This window comes from Marmota monax, unplaced genomic scaffold (assembly GCF_021218885.2).
Source record: "Marmota monax isolate L192 unplaced genomic scaffold, Marmota_monax_Labrador192_F-V1.1 WCK01_AAM20220418_F8-fsc00116, whole genome shotgun sequence".
Lineage (NCBI taxonomy): Eukaryota > Metazoa > Chordata > Mammalia > Rodentia > Sciuridae > Marmota > Marmota monax.
In genome coordinates, this window is record NW_026695220.1 from 2,715,942 (window position 1) to 2,742,601 (window position 26,660).

The following is a 26,660-nucleotide window of genomic DNA, read 5'->3' on the forward strand; positions in this document are numbered from 1 at the left end:
GAACCCAAACAAATTTTCAATTATTCATGACAACTCTATTCAACTAGGGAATGATTCACATATTTGTGACTGATGGAATTAAATTACTATTCAACTTTAGGATGACTTCTGAAGTTGAAAAACTAATAAAGAGATAATAGAATACTAAGTCAAATAAGCATCACTGAATCTAATGAAATTCAGAATCTAAATTAGTGCTGATGATGCACTTGAGTTAAGTACAGGATTTTTCTCCTGAGCATTCCCACTCTGGGCATATTATCCTTTTACTGTACTTCGAAATTCCCTATGCTATGCTAGAATAAGTTATCCAAGTTTTTCTTCAAAGAACATGGCTTAAATTTGCATCAAGTTTCAACCCTCTGAAACAAATATTTAATAGCAACTTTTAAAAAAACACAAATAAAAATAATAACCTTTTTCATCGAAAACTGTTCTTGGAGATTGATTACTGGAAGCTGTGAAGGATAAGGAAATGGGTACAAAGGAAGGTAGAATATTGGGTAGCAAAGCACAGTTAGATAGAGGAACTAAGATTTAGTCTTCTAATGCAGAGTAAGGGATGATAGTTCACAATAATCTATTAGGCATTTTATGAATAACTAGAAGAGATGAGCTCTAAGCCTCAAACACAAAGTAGTGATAAGGAGATAGCAATGTTATTACCCTGATTTGATCAGTACATTACTGTACACATGCATTGAAATATCACTTTCTACCTACTATGAGATATTAATCAAAAGATTTTTACAATTTTAAGGAAATGGAAATAACCTCAATTTGTTCATTACATATTACATCCATGTATTGAATTATCATGTTGTACCCCATAAATATGTACAACTAAAATAGTAATTAATAATAATCACCTAAAATAAATATTATTGTTTATGAGAGATAAGAGATATATCACTAAAGATATAGAGATGCATTACTAAAACTTATAAAGTTTATCAATAATTTGTAAGTTATATATGAATATATACCACTTAATAGATTTGCCTTAGGATTCAGCTTGGACATTATTTCTTAATTTAGGGAACTAGTAAAAAGAAATATCAGTGGGTACTTATATTGCAGTTAATCTTGATGGTCCATGTATTGTGTAAATCTCTGTTATCTAAATTTCACTTTCTATGAAATGTAGATGCTCAACGAAATAGCAAACCCAGTTCATGTTCTTAGAACAAAAGTGCCAAAGAAATATTTTGGAGCCTAGACAGATGATCTTCAATGATCTGTCTTGGTCAGAATGAGGAACTAAGAAAGACAACTGCACCAATCTAGGACTGCGGCAGTATGGTCTGTGGTGCAATATCCTTGATAAAATCCTGCAGCACTTGCTTTTTCAATTTATAATAAAAGTAAGCAGCTTTATGGAGAAATTGGATCTACCTGCTCAATTAACCTAAGTCCTGTGACTTAAAAGCAGACATTCGAAAGCAGATAGACCACCAGATTTATAGTACCTTGATACTTTTAAATTAGAACTTTCTAATTTTGGTGTGTCATATATACCAAGAATAAATCTTTGAATTGCCTCTTTTGAAAGTCTTGTCCCTTATTAGCAAGTTTGAAACAAAACTTGACCATGTCATACAATCATTTGGCAAGAGGTTCTAATTCAATGGAAATTTCAAGTAAAAGCAAAAGAACACACACACACACACACACACACATATTTTAGAACTTTTCAGTCTGTAGTGATTGCCATTAGAGTGTAGCAGAAATGAAAGAAGAGAACAAATCTAGCATTTGAAAAATTGCTAACATTATTGGGAGCATTTTTAAAATAATATATGTAGCATTTTAAAATAATATATGTAGCACTTACCTGTTGCTGCATAACTAACCATGCCAAACTTATTGGCCTACAATAACAACTATTTTATTATGATTATTATGTACATGGATTCTGTGGGTCAGAGGCTCAGATGGAGTGATATGGGTATATTGCCTGATCTAGATTTTTAGGACCATGGACAGGTGGACTTGAAAAGCTGATCATTGAAATGACTAAGTCCTAGAATCATCTACGAGTTGTTTATTTGCATGTGTGAAGCATAGACTGAGACTATGCAAAGGCTGAGCTACACCAGGAGTCTCCACCCATATTGTATATGTAATGTTGACTTTCCTTACACGAGAAAGCATTAGATTTTCAGACTCCTTGCAAGGCATCTTTGAAGTCCAAGAAAAAGTGATTCTTCACATGAAGACAAAAGTGCTAATCTCCCAATGCAGCCTCAGAATTCACAACTAAACACTTTCTCTGTACTTTCTTAGTTATAAGCAAGTCCCTGAAACTATCTAGATTCAAGGACAAGTGAATTAAATTTCATTCATCTCTCTCTAGAAGAAATGCCAAAGAATTTGCAGCTTTTTAAAAAATTGTCACACAATATGAAATTCAAACTATTCCTAAAATATACTTGGTTCCTTTCTAAATTGGTTATATTTCATGTGAATTTTTATTATAATGTTTTGTGATGAACAGTAAAGGGCATAGTGGTAGAAAAGAACTCTATTATTAGAGTTGAAATTTCTGTTTTTATAATCCCATTTAATTAATAGTTCATTGTTTTAGTTAGCTTTTTCTGCTGCTGTGACTAAAGAACCTGGCTAGAACAACTATAGGGGAGGAAAAGTTTACTGAGTGCTCACATTTTCAGAGGTCTCAATGCAAAGATAACAGACTATTCCCCAGGGCTCATGGCAGAAGAGTGAGGCAGAGGGAAGCAGCTCACATGTGGATCAGAAAGTAGAGAGAGATCTCCACTTGCCAGATGCAAATATACACCCCAAAGCAATGCTCCCAATGACCACCTCTTCCAGCCACACCCTACCACTTAGTGATTACCACTCAGTTAATCCCTATGAGGGGATTAATTTACTGATTGGATTAAGACTCTCACAACCCAGTCTTCTCTGAGCCTTCTTGCATTGTCTCATAAGCAAGCTTTTGGAGGACACTCAAATACAAACCGTAACATTCATTAAATAAAAATTTCTTGCAATGAGATAGGAGAGGCTTTTATTTTGGATTCCTTCATTTAATTCTTCTTGGGTATAAATGATACAGCCCAAATAATAAATGACAGGTGACAATGGATTACAAAAACTACTATATTAGTAGTATTAAAAAAAATCTTACTTGTATACAAACCATAGATTATGATGATGACATCAGGCCTCTCAAAATTTTCAAACAGTAGATCTAAATTATAATAATTACAATGGATTTTTCAAGGTGTGAATACAATCAGAATAGAGGAAATTAATGATTTAAGATACTTTATCTTTTATTCACAATACATGAAACATAGCTACCTCATACTCTGTCACTGAAGCTTATGAAAAAAATAAGCCAGGATAGATTTATGGCTTTTCTTTTTTTCATCCTAAAGTTATAACACACCACAGTGAATAACAAATTAATCATACACAAAATAATGAAGATGTTAATGTGAAAAATCATATATCACAAATATGATGATAAATTTTACTCTTCAATTCAAACCTAATTCTTACAATTATTTGATGACTCAGAGTCTAAATATGTCAATATGTCATATTTTGAAATAATTTATTGCTTCGACATTGAGACACTAGTTTCATTGTGTCCCTATGAAATATGTATATGCAATGTTCCTTATTACATACGCTACATTTCAGGTGGGACATTTGAGTCTTTTAAGTTCAGAACTCATATCAGAGAAACCCAAGAATGCAGGGAGTAAAACAAAATAAAATTCTACCAATCTGTAATTTATGATACTTTCCTTTTTCACAACCTCAAATGGTAGTTAAGCAAAAGCTTATGCTTATGCTTCTACCTCTGCTGGAAATCAAGATGAGCTAGGAATTCTTTTACAGTTTTGTGTACTTACCTTTTGGTAAGTTGAGAAATAAATATGGTTAATCTACTCTGCAGTTTATGAAGGGCATAGCTCAGATTAAAAGTGCAAGTTCTTGATCTCTTGATTTTTGCAGGATTACAAATTGCTTTGGTGTTCAGGATATTAAAGAGCTGAAACAGGAGTCTATGTAACTAGTCACAGCCTGATTGACAAGCAATGAGCAAAGACTTTGGCCCTTCAGGATTTGAGAGACTATGGGCCTGTTTGATGTTACACAGAGCCCAGAAGCCAAAAGAGAGAAGGCTGGATGGTGTGGGGTTCACACCCACAATACCCACCAGGCAGTCACATCTCTTTGAAGGATTTTAGTTGATTTTATTGTTGATGAAAATCAATCTTGCCATGAAATCAGAAAGGATTTACTAAAGTAGCCATCACCAAATACAGAAGATATATTATGAAACAGACTCTGTACTTGTTATTAGCACATCAAAGACAGAAAAGCTTGCCTTGAGAATAATCATGCATTTTCAAATAAAACTCCACCAAAAACTACTTTCCTTTTAACATGTTAATCACTAGCATGTTTTAAGACCGCATTCCATAATTTCTACCATTTAAGGACAATGACTAAATCTGTAAGAAATCTGTGTTTACGTGTTCCTGTTTTCTCACGGTGGGCATGTACTGCCACTGTGTCTCTCTGACCTCTTTCTCCAAGATAATGTTTGTTCCTCACCCTCTCCAAAGATAAGCTTGTAGAACCATTGCTTCCTCTGTTCTCCCTCACCAATCTTTGCCATCAGCATGACTAAAAATAGCAGCACTCAGTCTGAAGCTACAGTAAGTTACTCTGAAGACTGCTCAGAAGCAACTGCTAGAGGTGGCACCAGCTGCATAGTTATTTCAAACCAGCTGGCCATATGGTATTATAGGAAAGAATTAGACTTCAAAGAGATTTCTGAACTGTCAGTTAATTTCCTGAGGTATTTCAAAACATCGCAAATATACTGTATATTTCATTTTCTACATTTCTCTAAGAATATCTTTTATCCTTGCAATATAAAACTTATCTTTTATTCAAGCATTCCTGGATAGTTTTAGGTAGAAGGCGAGTCATGTATCTTGGGATCTGACCCATGATCATATGGTAGGAGTTTACTACTGGTATTACCTTGGATATTACTAATTTTATTTTGCTTTGGATTTTGTTTACTTCCTTGCTTATAGAGGTATTAATTAGGTGTATATTAAACAAAAAAAAGTAATGTTTCCCCATCACCACCAAGAACAAAATAACACTAACAAAAACATGAAATCTGTTGAGTCTTCTTATTACACTGGAGCAATTTTTACTTTATGCAGCTAATTTTATAATGATCTGGGAATAAACTTTAAATTTTTAAATTTTTTTTCTAAGGGTTAAAAGTCTTATTAGATCTATAACAATAACTTAAATGAGTTTGTCATTCTATCCCCTTATTAATCCAAATGATTAATAATTCTTCATTTACTATTTTTAAGGAAAATGTTAAACAGGTAAGGGACACTAAGTAAATTACAAGCGTTGTGAAGGCTTGAGTCAGGTTTAAGATTTTTTATAGAGCATAATTTTAAATCTACTCTTGAGCACATAGAAGATGAGGAATAAATAATTTTAATTTAGTTACTTTTTCTTTGACTTGAACTACTATCCAAATATTTCCTTTTACCATGAGATAAAGATCAAGTTTAATATATACACCAGAGAGCACATTAACAGCATCTGCAACATGGGAAAAGTCTACATTATCATTTCTGAGCAAAGGTGAAGCCAACAAACTTATTAAGTGATATTTTCTGAATAGTCACCTGGTTGTAGGAGCACAGAGTAGACGGCTAACCTGGACTTTTAAGTACATAAGGAGTGCCTCGTCATTACTTCCCTCATGTGCCTTGAAGAAAATGTGTGAAAATCAGATCGGATACATGCTGATCTCCTTAAATGCCTGCTGATATCAACTTAAGATAAAAATGGTTCATCTATCTTTGTACAGTCAAACCTTCTTGGGAGGTACTGACTAAAGTTCGGTTGAGGAGATAGTTTTCATCAAGGAGATAGTTTTCATTAATATCACAAATATACTGTGTATTTCACTTTCTACATTTCTCTAAAAATATCTTTTATCCTTGCAATATAAAACTTACATACTAGCATGTGTGTGTGTGTGTGTGTATGCATGTGGACAAACGATGTTGCAATGCCTATTGGCATTCACATTGACATTTTAAGAAGGTAAATATTTAAATCCAGATTCTATAGCTTAAGGAAAGATTGGAAGCTGGAAAATAAATTTCAGGTTCAGAAGCACATAGATGGTATGAGATCCTGAAGGGAAGAACGAAAGAAGACAGAGACTTGCAGGTCTGAGAGAGGAGGGAGATGCAGTCACAGGGACAGATAAGAACAATGGAGAATGAAGGGAGGACAAGCAGTGAATGTAAATAACTTCTCAGCAAGTTTGCTATAAAGGTGAGCTAAGAAATCAGGTGGCAGTGAATGGGGAATAAATATATTTTTCTGTAGTTACTAAACAGTTATCATAATAGCTATGCATGTGGTAATAGATAAAGGTATAGGTTTTTCCCTTGAGAACCTTCATACTTGGCATCATTTCTCTCATTTCTGTCTGTGGTTGTTGGTTCTTTTTATCTAGTCTTCTACTTGATCACTGATTCAACATACTGCTCCCACCACCTTTAACCTCTTTTCCCTTCCCCCATTTTCCTTTAATCCATAAAAATTACCAATGCCTCAAAGTACAAGATGTATTCCCTTATTTACTCTCTGTCTCTCTCACTGTAACAGGGGGAAAAAAAAACACTATCATTTAAACTAGAACTATGCTCAGTAAATCTTATTTCAATTAATTCATGTATATATCTGTTTATATGATTATGTATGTATACATTTACAAACACACATACACACTTTCAATATAGAATCAGATGGATTTTATTTACTTGTTAGAAAACAAAATTCATGTAAGATCTTCCTTCCTGTTTAGTCTCATTACAGAGAGGCAAAATAGTAGCATAGTAATCAATAATTTACCAAAGATTTATCTTTATCTTAATCAAGTGTTTACTAAGGTAGGAAAAAAAAATATATGTATGTGTGTGTGTGTGTGTATGTGTGTGTGTGTGTATGTGTGCCTGGCTGTGTATCTAATACTGTTGGCAGTTAAGGCCTAATCTGAGTTTGAGAAAATGCATTTTATAGTATGATATATTATTTTTGTCACTACTAAATATTTTTATTTTATTTAATTTTGTAAAGAGATATGAAAACACTCAAAGTGGAGGCAAACATGATGGATCACCAAGAAAGTAATAAGAAACAGGATCCTAAGTAACAGGTAATATTAGTAAATTAAACCTAATGGAAACTTAATAGAAGGAAATTTGTTTTCTATTGGATTTTCATGCACTTGTGCTGATATCTAACAGGCTCATAGGGAAAAGGGAATCCAATTTAAAAATTTATGAACAGCAAAAAATGTCCAAATATGTAGGGATGAAAACATATTACCTGTTTTAGAAGATAGGGAGATACTACCTGAAGATCCATATAAAAATTGGACTAGAACATTTCTCCAGCCTATAGAAGCTTATAGTTTAGTGAGATAAACAGATTATTCAGTAAAATACATTAAGTGGTGAAAAAGTATTTAACTTATTGTAGGAATTCAGGAAAATTCTGCTGGAGAGACAATGACTGATAAAAATATTAAAGCATGTGTAAGGGCACAAAGCACACTGTGTGTGTGTGTGTGTGTACACTCCTGAGGCATTTTGTATATATAGCAAGAACAATATTACACAATACATAAAGCATAGAGATTATCATGTGTCTTTTTATCTCATATGCAAAGAAAATCTAAATCAATTTGGAACAGAGGAGCAAGCTTATCTCATGACCTGATGTTTTTGTTTTCAATTACATGTAATTATTTTCCAAAAATTTATCTATTTCTTCTAAATGCAGCCAGAGAAACTAGAGGCAGCACTGGCAAAAATGCATTCATTTCTGAAATTACACAGTATAGAGTGACTACAGTTACAGAAATGCCCGTTTTCATTTATAGAGTGGACTATCAAACCATTCTAAAACAGTATCCATGTAGGGTATTTTGCTCAAACTCTAAATACTTATCACAATAACATTTTCTGCACAATATATTATTTACCAAGTTTGGTGGCATTTCCTACTACAAATTCCTTCACTTACAATGTCTCATTAATAGTTTGAAGAAGGACCTCCTAAATAGTTTTTAAGTATTCCTGTAGTCAGACATGTGTTTGAACATTTCATTTTTCATAATAACATATCAAACCATAAAATTAGACTACCATCAAATGATATTACTTTACCAATCCACCACTTCCCAACAAATTTTCAAAGATACTTTATGATAAATTTCTACAAACAGTAATTTCTCCCAAACACAATTTTCACACACAGAAATTGCTATCACTTTATAAAATAGGAAATGATGTAGTTCAGATGTGAAATAAATGATTTCAAACATTAAACTTGATATATTTCTTGGCTTATTATTATTTGGGGGGGTGAGGTGAGTTGTTTAATATCACTGAAACATTTCAAGGAATAACCAGCATTCTCTTAGATTTGCAGATAAGTACTTGAAATTGCTTCAGGTAAGAGGATCAAAGTGAAATAGAGCAGCAAGATAAAATGAGAGAACGATACAATGGGTGTGATTAGGTGATATGATTGAAGAAAGAAAAGAAATCCAGCTAGGGAATTAAAGGAAATGAACACAGACATAGAAATATTCTATAGAGGATGTAAAATGTGAAAAGATTTGATAGCAGCCTACACAATGTAATAAAGGGGATGAAAATGCAGAATATATGTTTTGTAAAGAGGGGAGGTGATTATTGATTTTTATGAAAATAGAGGAGACATCAGACCATGCAACTGGATGGTTCCAGAAGAGAGAAATCATAGCCAATGTTGGAAGGACAGTTCAGATGAGCTTATAAATGTGACCATCCGTGTAACAGGTAACTCCTGCATGTGTTAAACATTAAAGTCAAGATCAGTACCTTTGCTTTATCTCTCATCGATCCTTTGCCCAGGATAGACATTTTAGCACCTGTTTCTTCCTGTAGCCTCTTCAAGGAGTTTCCTCTTGGTCCAAGCAATTTCCCCACAAAATTGAACTAGGAAACAAAATCAATAGAATGTCTGTTTTAGGGTAGAGTAAAAGGATGATTTGCACCAAGAATAACTGAAGGGTTAAATGTTTTTCAAACTTTATAATTGGGAAGAGTTAGGGCATTCAGAGATGTAAAACTCTTTCAGACTCCTAAGACCCACTTAAAAAGGGATACCTATTCCTAGAGAAATGCCAATATCAATACTACATTAAACATGTATACTTACCCAATGGAATAATTACATCACACTTTATGGAAAGAAATTTAGATATAAAATTCTAAAGGAAGATTTTTCTCTCCAAATAGATTATCAACTGAATTATTTTAACCTAAGACGATGCACTTTCAAAATTGCAAAAGTTAATATTTAAAATTTATTTGTAAAATAAATTGTAAAGTTTATATTGTTAAACTTTGCTAATGTCAATAATATTATATAACAAATGTCATGACTGGGAAGAAAAGCACTCGATTTTTCTTCAATCTTATATTCTCTGTTTTAGAGTTGCTCTTAGGATCATCAAATAAAAGATGTGAATATATAAATTTAAAAAGAGTGAAGTAGAATATATACACACACACATACACACACACACGTTTGTGTAAGTGAAAAATTGTGGGACAATTTGCTTATTCTTCCTAAAACATGAATAAAATAGGCACATTAAGAGCAATTCTCAGTTTGTATCTCAACTACTTAAAAAATTATCAATTCGAACGTCCCAGATTGTCATACATGCTATAATTAATTAATTTAAAAACACAAGTAGATTAAAATGCACACAAAAGTATGTTTGAGCATAAAGAAGAAACATAAATAGAATTAAGTGATTACTAAGTCAGCATATTTCTATGTCTTAAAACCGTGATCCCCAGAAAGAAGTTTGTCATATAAAGTAATTTCTTGAGACCTGGGGTTTGGGGAAACAATGGGGAGGGGAGCATAGGAAATAGCTGCTAACAGACAGAAATTCTCTTTTAGATAAGATGAAGTTATTTTAAAATTGATCCTGGTGAACTTTGTCAATGAATTTTGCACAACTTTGTGAATGAATTAAAAAACAATGGATTATATATTTTGGTGGGTACATATATGGTATGTGGATTATATTACAGTAAAGAGATATTTAAATATATATATCATTAAAATATTTTAAAAACAAATACATCCTATCATAAAAAGTGAAATACTACCTAAGCTCATGTTAAAAACAAGGATATTTACTCTTAACACATTGATTCAATATTGCACAGGAGTGTTATTATGTATGTGTACATAAACAAATAAATAGTGTAGTCTAGTACCCAGAAAAATTAACCATAGATTATCAATTTTCAACAAACAAGGCAATGGAAGAAAAACTGAAAAGTCAACAAATGGTGCTAAAAAATTATATACGTATATGAAAAAGAAAAGAAAAGAAAGAAAGAGACGGAAAACAAAATTAGAAAAAACAACCATGGAAATATCTTTTATATCTTACTTCACATTTAGGCAAATAGGCAAATCTTACCTTAAGATTTTTTTGGGGGAAAGGGGTAGTATTGGGGATTGAACCCAGGGGTGCTTTACCGCTGAGCTAAATTCCCAGCAATACTCCTTTTTAATTTTCCAACAGGGGTCTCACTAAGTTGCTGAGGATGTCCTCAAACCTGTGAACCTCCTCCTTCAACCTCCAGAGTCACAGTGATTAATAAATGGACCCCTGCATCTGGTAATTATTTTCAGCTTGACCATAGATCTAAATGTAAAAGCTAAAATGATAAAGATTCTAGGAAGAAAGCATGAAGAAATACTTATTGTAAACTTAAACTAGGGAAATATTACTTAATTGGTAAGCAAAAACACACATACACAAACATACACACAAACACAAACACAAACCTGCTATTCCAGAAATCCATTAAAAATTGAATACAGAAGTCATAGATGGGGGAGTAATATTCCCCTTACATGCATCTGATAAATTACTAGTACAGAAAAATCTGTAATAAATTCCAACAATCAATAAAAGCACACATACATACAATCCATACTGTCTAAAATTAAAACAAGACTGTAGCCAAATGATGACAGAAATGTGGAATTATTGGAAGAATCACTGTTACAAGATACAAGTACCTTGGAAATAAATTGGGCAGTTATTCATAAAGTTAAGTTTAGAGGTCCATTATTACCCAGGAATTCTACTCTTCAGTATTTATCCAAGAGATATAAATATGTTTACAAAATAATATGTACAAGAATGTTGATGAAATTTTATTCACAACCAAAACTCAATCAGAAATAAACAAATGTTCATCTTAGGTGAACTGCCACAGTCCGGCTGCAGCAAAATAACCGGGGTGGGGGGGGTGGTGACGAACAACTTGTGTACATTGATACAGCAGGAGTGGGAGCCGTTTATTGTAGGACAGGAGGGGTATATATACATTCCACACAGCTTATCTTAATTAACATAAACTAGATACAGCAGTCAACCAATAAGGAATCTCCATACTTAATGGCTCGCTGGCATTATTTCACAAACCACTCCCCCTGGTAAAATGCCAGGCACCATCTTGACTTGTTTACAGACCCCAACAGTGAACAAAGGAGTTTATACATAACTAGAAAAGAAATTAGTCCCTGGATGACATGACATGTATGTATCTCACACATACTTGAGAGAAAAAAAAACAGATTCAAGAGTATATCATGTTAGATAATATTATGCAAAATTTTAGGGGCAAGAATAATATATAGTCTATTAGAATTCACAATAGTGGTTGCCTCTTGAGAATAGAAGGCTGAGTGGAACTGGCTTGAGAGCATCATGAGAACCCATGTGGGGGAAAGGAATTGTTTTGTTTTGTTGGAGATGTAGGTTACACTTTCCCTAAAACTCATCAAGTTATACTCTTAAGATTTGTGTAATTCCTCACATATAAATAGTATTTCAATTAAAAGTAGAGAAAAGGGAATTAGGAGGCTGACAAGCCACATAAATACTTTAAAAACTAAGATTCTGGTGAAATGTACTAACAGAAAATAACCAGTCCCACAAGCTGTACAGAGGAATCTGATGAGGTTTATAGGAAATATATTATTCTTAACTATGTGGACTATTTCTGAAAAATAAATGGGAAATATTCCCTAACTCATTTTAGCAGGCTAGTATAACCTTGATACCAAACAAAACTAAATCAGAAAAGGAAATTTATAAACTAGAGCCACTCATAAAACACAGTGAAAAAATCCACGTCAACAAAATAGAAGTATAACTAAGAATTGTTGGACATATAAAGAATACATCACAACTGAAATATGTTTATCATAGATACACAAAATAGTTTAGGATTTATAACCACTAATTGTAATTTGCTCATTAAAAAAATAATGTAGAAAAAAGTCCAAATTACATTTTTGGAGAAATATAATTTGATAAAAATTCAAATTTAATCATAGAAACATCATCTGAACAAAAAAGAAAACTTCCTCAACTCACATAAGATCTTTACTCAAAATTAAAAAAAAATAGTGGACATAAAGGTAAAACAATATTGGAAACAAGGTATAAGTACATTCTTGGTATCTTATGCAAGCTCAAAGATAAAAGCAATTGAAGAAGGCAAACTTAGAAAAATCAAAAAGAAAAATGTAGTTTATACAATTATACACACATATACACACACACAAAGCTTATTTTCAAGGATTTTATTAGTAAGAAAGCTTAGCAAGTTTTCTTATAAAAATCAATTATATATTTGCATTCCAGTATCATATAATTAGATAATAGTTTTCAAAAGAGACACTATTTATAATAGTTCCAGATATTCTAGAAACAAATTTATTTATGTTCAAATCCTTTGAAAAACATGGGAAATACACTCCTAAAAACATCGTATACATATAGTTTTAGAAATATCATGTTTATAAGATACTAAATTTATGATTGTTACAGCAGCAATACGAAATTAATATGTTAAGAAAGGAAGATTTACGGAATGCATAATCTAACTGACTATCCATGATAAAAAAAAAATCGCTTGATCACAAAAATCTAAATCCTGGTACATTCTTCATCACTGAAATAGAAATAGGGAAAGTACAACTTCATTAGAAATTAGACATAAATCAAACCAAAGATCATCTTAGACACAGTATGATGATAAAAATGAAGACAGATACAAAGCATTGGTCAGAATGTGACTCCATGGGTATTTACACACTCTACTTCTGGGAATATAAATGGATACAACAATTTTGGCATTATTTGGTAAATTTGTAAATGCATTTAACCTATATCTCAGCAATGGGGGGAAATGACAATCAGCTCAAGAATAGTGCTCTGTAAACCTGAAAGCATGATCAACATTGCTGACTATGTGTCCCAACTGTTTCCCAAATCCATTTCCATGTACACTTCCCTTTGTTTTGGACTTTGTCAGTGTTAAAAAGTTGTATTCGATTTGGAAGGTGAACATGAATTGGTGCCCACGATTATTGACAAGTCCTGAATAAATCAGACAGGAGCTCCAACGACATGGAGGCAGAAGCCTCACAGACCTGTCCACAAGCTCCCAGTTCATGAACTCTGCAAACTTTCAGACTTTACCCAAATTCCTGCTCTGTGTTCATGATCAGCTTCAAAAAGTTTTGTGGTGCTCTGGTTTTCTATCCTGAGATCTCACCTCTGTACTGCCTATTAATGACAACTTTCCTGAGGTCCTTCTCTCATCTTTTCCACCTGTTACATTGACTCTGAATTATAACTTGTAACCATTATATATAAAGAATGGCTTTTGTATGCCTGTCAGAATCCTAACTTGTACAGATGGCTAAGTTAAGTAGATTATTAAATACCAATAAATTTGAATTATCCATGACTATATGAGATATCATTAATAAATACAAGAAATAAAGTTTTGAGTGAAAAATTCAATCTTTAGATGCATACCACTGTTTGTGTAAAACTCAAAATAAGTGAAATTAAACACCATGAATACATGAATTTGTACTATATTTATTCTCCAAATAACAGGGATAATAAACACAAAATTCTGGATCTTGTTAATCCTTGAGAATGGGAAGTAGGAGATGTTGTCCAAGGTAAACACAGGTAATAGGAAAAAAAAGGGTAATGTTTTAGACTTTAACTTATGGGGTTCAAAGATATTCATTTATTTTCTTTTACATTCTATATAAAAGTTACACATATTCTCTTGAATTTTATAAATATTTCATAATGGTTATAAGAAATTGTATAAAAAAAGTGCAGAGGTATAAAATTTGACTGGATTACTCCTTAGTTCTCTGTTACAGAACTTTCTTTTCCTTTTATTGATGATAATAAAACATCTAACTCAAAAACACCAAAGAACTCAAAGTGATGTCTCCACTGGGAAAGCTTATGATTATGAAAAGAGACAGCACTTCACAAAATTCTGGCTGAAGACAAGTTATTGACAGAAAAAAATACAAGGTCCCTACTCTACGGATTTTCTGTTCTTTTCCTTGGTTTTTGTGACACATTTCACACTTGTACTTTAACACATTATTATTTCTAATAACCATTTGAAATGAAATTGTCTTTAAGCAAAAACAGAAGCATCCCCTTTAATTAATTCATAAGCTCCACTTGTTGAAATGAAACACTGATTCACAACAGAACAAAGGTGCTGTATAATCAGATCTAATCACAGAAATCTCTGAGGGATTTTGGAGACGATGTTTCTTTTGTGAATCTTATGAACCATATATGTGTTTTAAAATTTATAAATGCACAATGTATCATTTTCTTTTACTAACAGGTATTTAATATATTTTAAGTTTGCCTACAAATTTTTATCCCTTCCACAGTACCTGGAGTTTCCAGAGTCAGCACTGAGAAATGGTTCAGAATACTTTCTTTGGACTTGGATACCATTTCTATTTGAGATTTAAAACATCAAAGTAATTATGACGCTAGTTACATATTTTTGTTTATGTTTTACTTTTAATAATTTAGGAGAAACTCTGAAAATAGTCAATATAAAAGTTGTTCTAACATGACTGTTTTTCCTCTACTTTCATCCTACACTAAGACCCCTTCAAACAAACACAATACACATAATCATGACAGGTGAATTATCAATTCACTAACAGCTATTGCTTCTAACCTTTTATTTAATGCAAACCCCTTTAAAATGCAGAAAGTAAAGAAAACACTCATAGCAATGCCTTCAACATTTAACCAGAGTTTAGGTCTTTAGATTCTCAGATTCTTAAGGCTTAAGAGAGTGAACACAGCTGTGTTTTCAGGATATTAAATATCTTCAAATAATTTAAAATTATTTTATTCACATGTAATTCAAGAAAATCAAATTTGTGTAATCAACCATTTAAGTCATTTCATAGTTGTTTTGTAATACCATGTTAAAAAATCTTTTGAGCAACTTTTAACCAAATTTATCCAGATTTCAAATTTATTTCTATAACTAAGTATTTAAATTGTGCTATAAGTGATATCAAACAAAATAACATTTTAATAAATTTGAAAATCAAAAAATAATTGATGGCAAAACAAGTACTCATCATAAATTTAGGGCCATTTTAAAAAACCCATTTTAGCAACATTTTTACCATAGTAAACATAAGAACAGTTTAAAATTATGTGAAAATAGACTTAAATAATATTGGAAATAAATGTTTCTTAATTAGCCAGTTCATTCTCTAATTATAGGATATACTGGAATACATCATCAGTAGCCTCTGGACTTTTTTTTCTCATGAATAAGTCTACTTTCATCAATACTCATGAAATAACACTTTGCTTTAACTTGTGACATTTTTCTGGTCACATCTTAATAAACTAATTCTAGTAATTCGGTCTATTCTTATAGTTTGGATATGAGATGTCCCCTGAAGAGCTCATGTGGCAATGCAGGCATGTTCAGAGGTGAAAATAACTGAATTATGAGAGTTGTAATCCAATTTATAAACTGATCCATTTGATGGGTTAATAATTTGAATGGATTTCTGGGTGATAACTATAGATAGGTGGAATATAACTGGAGGATATAGGCCACAGGGAGCATGGCCTTGGACTATATCTTATCCCTGGCTCCTTATATCTCTTTCTGCTACTTGGCTGCATAAGCTGAGCAGCTTTCCTATGTCTCACCTTCGATCATGGTGTTTGACTTCACATCAAGCCCAGAGCAATAGAGTCAGGTGGCTATGGACTGAACCTCTGGAACCATGGGCCCAAATTAAACTTTTCATCCTCTAAGTTGTTTTTTTGTCACATATTTTGGGCACAGTGATGAAAAAACTGGCTAACACAGAAGTTAGTACTGAGAAGTACCAATGTGGTTCAGAAGCCTTTGGAACTGGTTTGTAGGAGGAGTTTGGAAAAGGTTTGGAAATGAAGACTAAAGAAGATTTTAAATGCTATAATCTGAGCCTAATGCATAATTCTGGTGTGAACTCAGATCAGAATGCTGATAGGCCCTGTATATCAAAGACTGTGCTCATGAAGTTTCAGAGAAGAAGAAAGACTCTATTGTAAATTGGGACTAGAGGCCATTTGTGTTACATTCTGGCAAAGAAACTTGTCAACATTTTGTTTATGTCCTGAGACTTTAGATGAGGCTGAATTTAAAGATGGTGGACTAATTAATCTGTTTGAAGAAATTTTAAGACAGCACAGCATTCAGATGGTGTCATTGGCATTGCTTGTGGCTTTTAGCCAGATTTACTATGAGAATTCAAAGCAAAAAGTAGAGAAGAAAGATTAGGAAAGCTCGCAGTTGAAGAAGCAGCATATGTAAAATTAGGAACAAGAAAAGTGCAGTTGCTGAAGACATTATGGCCACTAAAGAGAAACTATGTACTTTGTAGAGAAGAAAAATGCCTTAAGGATCAGGAAGATCACAGCTGAAGGTTCAAGGGTGAAAATTTCTTTGAGAGTACAAGGGCACAGAGCACACAGGGGTGCCTAGGAAGTTGATTCCCCAGCATTTGTTTCACCATACAGAGCTGTGCAGGCACTCAGAGGCTGCTACAGCTATGGCCCAAAGGAGTCTAGCTACATGGCTGTAGACCTCATTTTCATTCATGTGGTGCTGGTTCTACAGGAATCGAGGATTCTAGAGTTGAGAGTTCATAGAGACTTCCACCAAGATTTCAAAGGTTGGCCTGAGAGGTCAGGCAGGTTCAGAATTCCTATTGGCAGTCCCTGAGAAGGCAATATGTAAAGTTTTGAGAATGAAGCCAAAGCTTGGAATGGACAATGCCGGTTACATGAACTGTTTGCCGAGGAAAGACACTGGCTGTTCACATAATCAGCCTAAGACACAGGTGATATGGACTGAAACGGGTAAGGGCATAGGGGTGGGGCTGCACAAGCCCTTTGACGATCGCATTGCCTCAGCATGTGCCTCAGTTGCTGGATATGGAACTACAGGATTTGTTTTCCTACCTGTTTTGGTGCCATCCCTTCCTTCTTTCAATGGCCATATTCTTCCCTTTGGAATGGGAATGTTTACTCTGGGCCATAATACATTGAATGTCACTAACTTGATTTTTATTTTTACAGGGACTCACAGATAAGAATTTGTGTTGAGTCTCAGAACAGACTTTGGACTTTTGAGCAAAGCTATAATTGTTTAGAATGTGAGTACTCTTGGAGATGGACTAAATGCATTTTGTATAGGAAGACAGACATGCATTTTGGGGGGCTGGGGGATGAATGTTATGATCACCCAAAAGGTCACATGACAATGCAGACATTTTCAGAGATGAAATTATTAGATTATGACAGCTATAACCCAATTGAATTAACCCACTCTGTAGATAAAATATTCAAATGTATTACTAGTGGTAACTATAGGCTACTGGGGTATAACTGAAGGAAATGGGTCACTGGGGACATGCCACTGGGGAGTCTTTCTTTTTCCTGGCTCCTCAGCTCTTTTGCTCACTATTGCTTCCCCTATCCCTGGCCTCTCTCGTCCTCTCTCTCTCTCTTAGCTGTCATGAGCTGAGTATCATTCCTATGCCATTCACTTCCACCATGATCTTGTCTCTCATCTTAATCACAGAACAATGAAGTTGGCCAAACATGGACTGAACTTCTCAAACTGGGAGTTCAAAATAAACTTTTCCTCCTCTAATTTGTTCTTGTCCAGTATTTGGTTACAGCAATGAAAGAGATGACTACAACACTCCTCAAATAAGATAAGCAATTCACTTCATTTTACTTTCATTTCATTTGTGAGCACTGCACTGTATCCACTTGGGGATGAAAGGGCATTTTGCTCACTAGTGACACCTGTGAGAAATTCCTAAAGAGCCAGGAATGTTTCTTCCTGTTTGGCAAATGTCTCTGCACTTTCATATGATTGACACAAGTGGACTTAAATTTGCTTGTTTAAGTCTCAATTATTTCTTGTCTTTTTGCCTGACAGTGCTTCAAATCTACTTTCATGTCCATCCTGTTTCTGACTTCAGGACGAATCCCCTTCCTAATCAGGAGAAATTCATATATCCACTGGTCTGTGCTTTAGAAACTTGGCATAATATCAATCTTTATTTTGCTACCATTCTGTTTGCTGCTATTAAAGCAAAGTAAATAATTTTGTGCAGATTGTGCAATGAAGAACCATAGTTACAGATCAAAAAACAATATTCTTCCAGGAAAAATACAAAGATTATGACAATACTTCAGGTACTCATCTTAGAAATCATCAAAGAACACTGGTGAACAAAAGAATAGAGTTTTGAATATAGTAGATCAGAGTTGTATTTGATAAAAAAAATCAGGTTGCATTTTTAGAAATGGAGCAATTTGTTTGGAATGTATATAAAACTTGCTGGAGGAAACTACTTCCAATTCAACATAATAGATAATGATGAATATTCAAGAAGCAGGAGATCAGAACAGAATGTTTCAGAATTAACCATTAAATATCAAATATAAATATGTTTACTGAATAAGATATGCTTATGTAGCCATAAGTAAAATCAAGGATGTAATTAGTAAAACAGTGCCTCTCTAAACACATTTATTTCCCACCTAGAATTTATTAAATATATGGAGAATTCAAATTGAACCAAGAAAGCAAAACCCATTTTCTTTCAGGAAACTTTCAACTTTACTGAGGGGAAAATAGTGTGTGTGTGTGTGTGTGTATGTGTATACACTATTATAATTACACAGGAAACTGATAAGTGCCATAAAATAAATACAGAAAAAGTGCTATAAGAATTCAAGGGGAAAAAGAAAGAACTCGTTACTCTTCTGACAGAGGTTAATATCAAGAATATATGAAGATCTCAAAAAAACAACACCAAAAAACTAAATAACTCAGTCAATAAATGGACAAATGAACTAAACAGACATTTCTCAAAATAAGAAATACAAATGGATAGTAAATATATCAAAAAATGCTTATATCTTTAGCAATCAGGGAAATGCAAATTGAGACTGCACTGAGATTTCATCACACCCCAGTTAGAATGGCAATCAATAAATACTGTTGAGAATGTGGGAAAAACAAATCCTAATACACTGTTAGTAGAATTGCAAATTAGAACAACCACTATGAAAATCAGTATAGAAGTTCTTCAAAAGACTGGGATTGGAACTAGCTTATATCCCTGCTATACCACTCCTTGGTATTAATCCCAAAGAATTAATGTCAGCATACTATAGTGATATAGTATATACCCATATGTATAGCAGTACAAGTCACAATTATAGAATCAGTCTAGATGGCCATCAAGAGATGAATGGATAAATAAATGCACACAGTGGAATTTTATTTAGCTATCATGCTATTTACAGGAAAATAAATAGAATTGGATATTAGCTAGATTGAGAAAGTCAAGGGTTGTATGTCTGATCTCATATAAGAAAGCTAGAATGGAAAAAGGAAAGAAAAGAGACCTCATGAATATATAAGACACACAAGAACCAGAAGAGGAAGGTAATCAGAGGAGAAAGAATGGGAGGGAAAGCAGAGCCTGGAAGAATAAAACAGACCAAATTATGCTTATGTATGTATGAATATTTTGAAACGAATCCCATTTTATGTATAATAATAACACAACCAAGAAAACATTAAATGATGAATTAATAAAAATAAAATTAATACAAATAAAAATTCAAAATTTTAAAGAAAAGAAGAAAAAGTAAAAACTGGTTCTGCTATGGGAAAGCTAGATTTTTGTTTTGTTTTGTTTTGTTTTGCCTAAGCATTGAACAGGGTAGCAGAATCTTGGCATAGAAAAAGGCAGGAAAATCATTTATAAATGGGAGAAACATTTGGGAAAGATGCTGTAAGTAAAAGAAAAAAAAATAACTGAGAAAGTCCATTAAAAGCTGTTTAGTGTAATCTTGATAAATAATAATGGGGGTGCATAATTTAGAATGCTAGCCACAGGAAAAAGAGAGAATGCACTTAGTATTCTCAACAAGACTTCTCAAGTATTGAATTACACAAATATAGAAGTATAAAGATGAAAAGATATTTATGCCTTTCTCACCAATTTACACATACACTTCTCTAAGAATCACAATACACTTTATACACAGATAATTAAAAAGATAGTGTACCTTCAACAAAATTATGGAACACTGGATTGAAAATTTTTAAGAAAAATTTGTAATAAATTTAATTGTAGGTGCACTCCAAACAGGGAAACATAGCAGCTCTGTTTCAGAGAAACTGAGAAATAAACTTAAGTTGAATATATATGCCCAGGAATGTCCTCCATAGAAGCACTACTCAATGTCATAAAGTTGCTAAGGGAAAGGAATAAGAAAGGAAATCACCTTAGAGGAACTTAGGGGATACTTATGTTTAGAAGATAAACAAGAAAGAAAGGCAATGAATTAATTCCTGGAGAAACCGAAAAGAATCAGAAAAAAAAAAAAAAAAAAAAAAAACTCAAGGAAACATTTTTGTTTAAATTGCTTAATCTATAAATATGTATCAAATGACAATTCAATTCTGTGCCAAGCACTCTGCTAGGAAATGTCTGCATTCCACAGCAACATATGACTGAAATCATCCAGAAACATTTCCTGGGAGAGTATTCAAGAAAGAATGTGACATACAGTAAAGAGGTATGACAAGTGGGAAGTTGGGGTGAGGGCAAGAGAGAAGAAGGGCATTAATGGAGACATTCCAGATTGAAAAAATGTTATGTGAGAAAACCAAGAGCGTGACAAAATTGATAAATGGAAAGAGATTCCCTTTGAAAGGATAAGATTGTTCAGGCCCTTAGGGACCCTATTAAGAATTTTGGTCTTTGGGTAAAGGAAAAGTGTTCCAGTCACAGGCACTGGACTGGATGATATGCTGGGTGTGGGTGGGAGGTGAACTGCGGTGTGATCATCACCTACTTTAAAAGTACCTCCCTGATGACAGTGTGAGGAATGGAAGGCGAATGCAATGAGATGGAAAACCGGAAAATCATGCTAGCAAAGAATATAGATGGTGGCAGCCAGGAATTTAAGATGAACTTGAACAGTTCACTAGATTTGGTAGCAAGGAATAATTGTGATTCAGGGCTAAATTACAACCATTATGATATATTTAATCTCACAATATGTTAAAAGATAAAAAAGTAAAAGTCAATACATATATGAACTAGAAGCGTTTAAAGAAAAAATGCTTATTAGCACAAATATATAAAAAAGAAATTACTCTTTTGCTTGTCATAAGTTCCAAAACCCCATCAATGCTTGAATTTGAAGAAAGAAGACATTATTGGAAAGTAAGAATCAATTTATAGTAAGTATAAAAATGTGGGTCCTTTGAAATGTGTTGATGAGACATACCTTATGCTTAATATTTGTCTCAGAAGTTTAAAAAATAGTATGGTCTATGTTAAAATCATATACTTAACAGAAATGCCAAAGAAACTTGAGAAATTATTAAAAATAATTCACTATGAATTTTAATGAACACAGTTAATGTACCATTTGTATTGTTATAAATAATTCTACACCAAGCTTTGGTACTTTAGTGTGTGTTAATCATATTTTCCTTTCAGAGACAACTAAAGAGTCTGTGGTCATGTTTTAAATATTTTTCACACTGTATGGAACATTTTAAATGTCTTTGGAGACACATCTTTGTCACATTTATACAACTCTAGTAGCACTTTCTCCAACTTTAAATTTACCTTCATTTTTAAAGTCTCCATTAAAATATAAACCATCAAGCTGGACACAGTGGTAACACACCTGTAATCCCAGCATTTTGGGAGGCTAAGGAAGGAAGATCCCAAGTTCAAAACCACCTATAGCAACTTAGCAAGACCCTATCTCAAAATAAGAAATAAAAATGGCTAGGGACATGGGTTGGTGGTTAAGCACCTCTGAGTTCAACCCCTGATATAAAAAAAAAAACAAAAACCATCAAGTGAAATTATCAAAATTAAAACACAACTCTAATCTTAAATATAACCCACAGCTGAAACCTGAACTCTAAATTGTTCTGCAATTTAGAATAAAAAGGTCTAAATAAAAAGGTAGGTAATTGAATGTTTACTCAGCACAGTGACAAAATTCAGTAGCTGCAAAACTATTATTATCTCTACTTTGTTTGTTATTTTAATGCTTAAAAATATGAGCTGGAGTTGTGGCTCAGCAGTAAAGCACTTGCCTGGCATGTGTAAGGCCCTGGGTTCAATCCTCAGCACCACATAAAAATAAATAAATAAAATAAAATAAAAGATCCATTGACAACTAAAACATTTAAAAAATATATTTATTTGGCCTCCAAAATGGTCATGAAAACAACACATTAATGTTAATTGCATTCTTAGGTATTTTAGAATTTTATTTTTTTAAATAAGCAACAATGGGTTATCATATGTTATGTTAATGTGTTAACATATGTTAACATATGTTAACATGTTACATTATGAAAATGTGCCATAACATTTTTCTCTGGCACTGGATGAAATCCTTACTTTCCAAAGTAAATCTTTTCTGTAAATATCACATAACATAAATTGATTGTAAACTGTCTTCACATGTATAAATTAGAGATACTTGTTCCTCTAAAGGACTTTTCCATCTCTACAAAATGTCCTAATACACATATGTGCTCTGTTTAATGAGAACACTCCTCCATCAAGGAGGCTTCATGTGCTTATGCTACAGGTGTCAGGCACTATTCTAGGCACTAGGAATACGAAAAGAACTGAAACCAATGGGGAATCACATTCTTTTTTGGGGAGTGGGATACCGGGGATTGAACTTAGGACACTTGACCACTAAGCTACAAACCCAGCCCTATTTTATATTTTATTTAGAGACAGGGTCTCACTGAGTTGCTTAGCATATCGCCTTTGCTGAGGTTGGCTTTGAACTCATGATCCTTCTGCCTCAGCCTCCCCACCCTCTGGGATTTTAGGCATGTGCCACCACACCTGGCAGATCACATTCTTAGTGTGCATTTATTTCAGACTTACACATATTTAAGTAGCCAATTGCTTTCTGTGTCCTGGACTGTATTATTAAGATTCAGCCTGCCTAAAAATTAACTATTGTAGCAATTACTATTTTCTGTACATCATTATATTTTTAAATATGCCTTAATTTACTAAGTAATAGGGTGGAAAAAAGATATTATTAAATTATTTCATTTAAATGCTGTCATTGTACTCAATCTTAGAGAAAGTTGTCTTTCAAGTTTATCTGTGTTTTGGTACTAATTTATTTGTGCTGTTTTTATTTGCAAAACTAGAGTTTTAAATTGTGATATAGTGTAAAATTTTTGTTATTTTTGTTGCTTGTGCTCTTGACAACCTTACACATCACTGCATGATTCATATTTACTTCCAGGGAATCTTACAGTTTTAAATCACACATTAAGATCCATTTTGAGTTAAAATTTTTGTATGGTGAGATACGGCTCCAACTTTTATATATATATATATATATATATATATATATATATATATAAAATATACATACATATATATGTGTGTGTGTGTGTGTGTGTGTGTGTGTTTAAAAATTTAGTTTCACATCTCCAAATTTGTTTTACATTTTCAAAAATTTTTTTTTTGGCCATTGTATTTCCATAGGAATTCTGGGTTCAGCATGTCAATCTCTGAAAGACACAATGAAATTTCGCAATGAAATCCCAGGTTGGATTTGCAATGAAAATGTCATTTTAATAACACTAATATTCTACTACATTAACAGGTGAGGTCTTTTGCAATTATTTAAATCTCTTCAAATATCTTTCAACAATGTTTTTTAGTCTTGTTGAATATATTCATAGGAATTTTTATTCTATTGATGTTACTATAAATGGAAGTTTTCTTAATTTTTGGAACATTCATCACTTTTTGTTTTATAAAAGAAATACAAATGTTTTATATATCAACCTAGTTTTCTGCAAACCTGTTAGAATCTTAATCAGTTCTAATAGCACTTTTATTAGATTCTTTGAATTTTCTACATATAAGATCTTATCATCTACAAACAGAACTATTTCTCTTTCCATTTCCCCCCCTCTATTATCTGGGTATCCTTATTTTCTTGTATAATTGCCCACCACATAGCATCCAATGTAATGTGCAATAAAAATGATCAAAGTTGACCTCCTTATCTTATTCCTGATCTGAAGGAGAAAGCAGTCAGTCTTTCATCACTGAATACAATATTAGTTGTGGGTTTTTCATAGATGCCCTTTCTCAGGGTTAGGATGTTCCTTTCTGGTATTTGAGTTTTGTTTTGTTTTTTAATAATAAAAAGATACTAGATTTTGTCAGATACTTTCCTTGATTAGACTGAGAAGCTGATAGGGTTTCTGTCTCTCATTTAGTTAGTACAGTGCGTTTCATTAATTTATCTATAGCTATCAAGCTAAAATTGCTTTTTTGGGATATCCTTATCTATAATAGTATATAATCCTAGCCCAATGCTAGATTTAACTTGTAGTATTTTGCTGAATATGAATATTTCTATCTGTATTCATAAAGGATGTTTATCTGGAGCTTCCTTTTGTTACCTTTCCATGGTTTGGCATCAAAATCACACTGGCTTTGTAAAATGGATTAGGAATTACTCTCCAAATCTTTGGAAAATTCATTCACACTTGAAATTGATTCTTTAATTTTATGTTTTGAATGTTTTTAGAATACTCCAATAAAGATACCTGTATGTGGGATATCTTCATAGGAAGTTTTAATTATCAGTTTTATCTGTATTTATCATAAATTTTTATTCAGGTATTCTATTTCTTCTTCAGTTGTTTTGTTAGTTAATTGGTGGCTATACAGTTTCTCATGACATTCCTTCCTAATATTTGATATTATTTTAAGGTCAGTAGTAATATCCCCACTTTTGTTCCTGATTACATTAATTTTGACTCTGTTTCTTAATGAGTCTGATTAAATATTTACCAATTTTGCTGATCTTTACCATTAAACAACTTTTGATTTTGGTGATTTTTAAATTTTTAAAACTTTATTCTTATTTCCTTTATTTTGGTTCTAACATTATTTCCTCTCTTTTGCTTGCTTTGATTTTAGTTTGTCCCTTTTTCCCTCTAGTTTCATAACATGGATGTTTAGTTTAATAATTTGAATCATTTATATTTGTAAATATAGGTACATATTGTGATCGCAGAAGGGCACTTCTTGATTGTCAATGCTGTTCTATTAAATCCTGTTCCCAAATTCTGTTTTTGTTTTGTCTTATTTTTAAAATTATGTAGCCATCAATCAGTGTCCGCATACTTGTGTACAATGACATGTCCATTATCTGCTAATATGGCCTGCTTTTCATCCTGAACAGAACTTCAGCTGCAGCTGAAGAGGGCATGGGACCCACTTTTCTTATAGTAACACCCCTATTCTGTAAGTGTGGATCACAGCTGACTCTGAGGAAAGGCTATGACATGCATGAAACTGGACTCCTTCAGGAGCAATCAGAGCAGAATACGTGGCTGACTTGAGAGCATTCAAATCAGGCTCACCAATGCAAAGCTGAACCTTCACTGACATATGGTGCTTAAACAGAGGCTAGCCACATATTCTTCAAATAGTAAATTAGGATCCACTTCAGCCATGCTGGGACGTCTGACTTATATAAAAGTGAGACAATAAATGTATGTTGTTTTAAGCCACTACATATCTGATGACTTGTTATGCAGTAATGGAAAACTAATATATCCCAAAATAAACACCCACTGGCTTTATCACTAATTACTCATTTAATAATCTTAGAATGACAGTTTTATTACTATCTCACCAGTATGATTACTGCAAACAATTATTTTTTAATTATATGTTATCTTCCTTATCTTCACATTTTGGGATCCTTCAGCTGAAGTTTATCTTCCTGTAATGCAAGCTAACGAGTGTACAGGAAACTGTATTATCCTACCATGTTAGCCTTTCTGAATTGAGGACCAGAAACTGGTAAAATGGGCCAACACTTATAGTGCTAACATATAGCCCTGTCTCTGACTTCAGTCCTGCATTTTCCATCAGCCTCCTTAAGTTCTTGTAACTAACATATCCAGTAAATGCAGTAAAAGGCCAACCAGTTCTTGAACTATTCCATCTTTACTTAT

General features: G+C 33.0%; 1 protein-coding gene across 18 annotated transcripts in view; it reads right to left on the reverse strand.

Moving 5' to 3' along the window:
• The window catches only part of Khdrbs2 (KH RNA binding domain containing, signal transduction associated 2), a 587,319-nt gene that overhangs the window by 369,942 nt on the left and 190,717 nt on the right, over positions 1–26,660 (reverse strand). For all 18 annotated transcript variants that reach the window (XR_009225748.1, XR_009225747.1, XR_009225735.1 and 15 more), the window contains exon 3: positions 8,973–9,089. Coding sequence is in view for 1 of the 18 variants with exons in the window: in XM_046432600.2 (XP_046288556.1) it covers positions 8,973–9,089 (117 nt within the window). In the remaining 17 variants the exon portion in view is untranslated. The remainder of the gene's footprint in view (positions 1–8,972; positions 9,090–26,660) is intronic.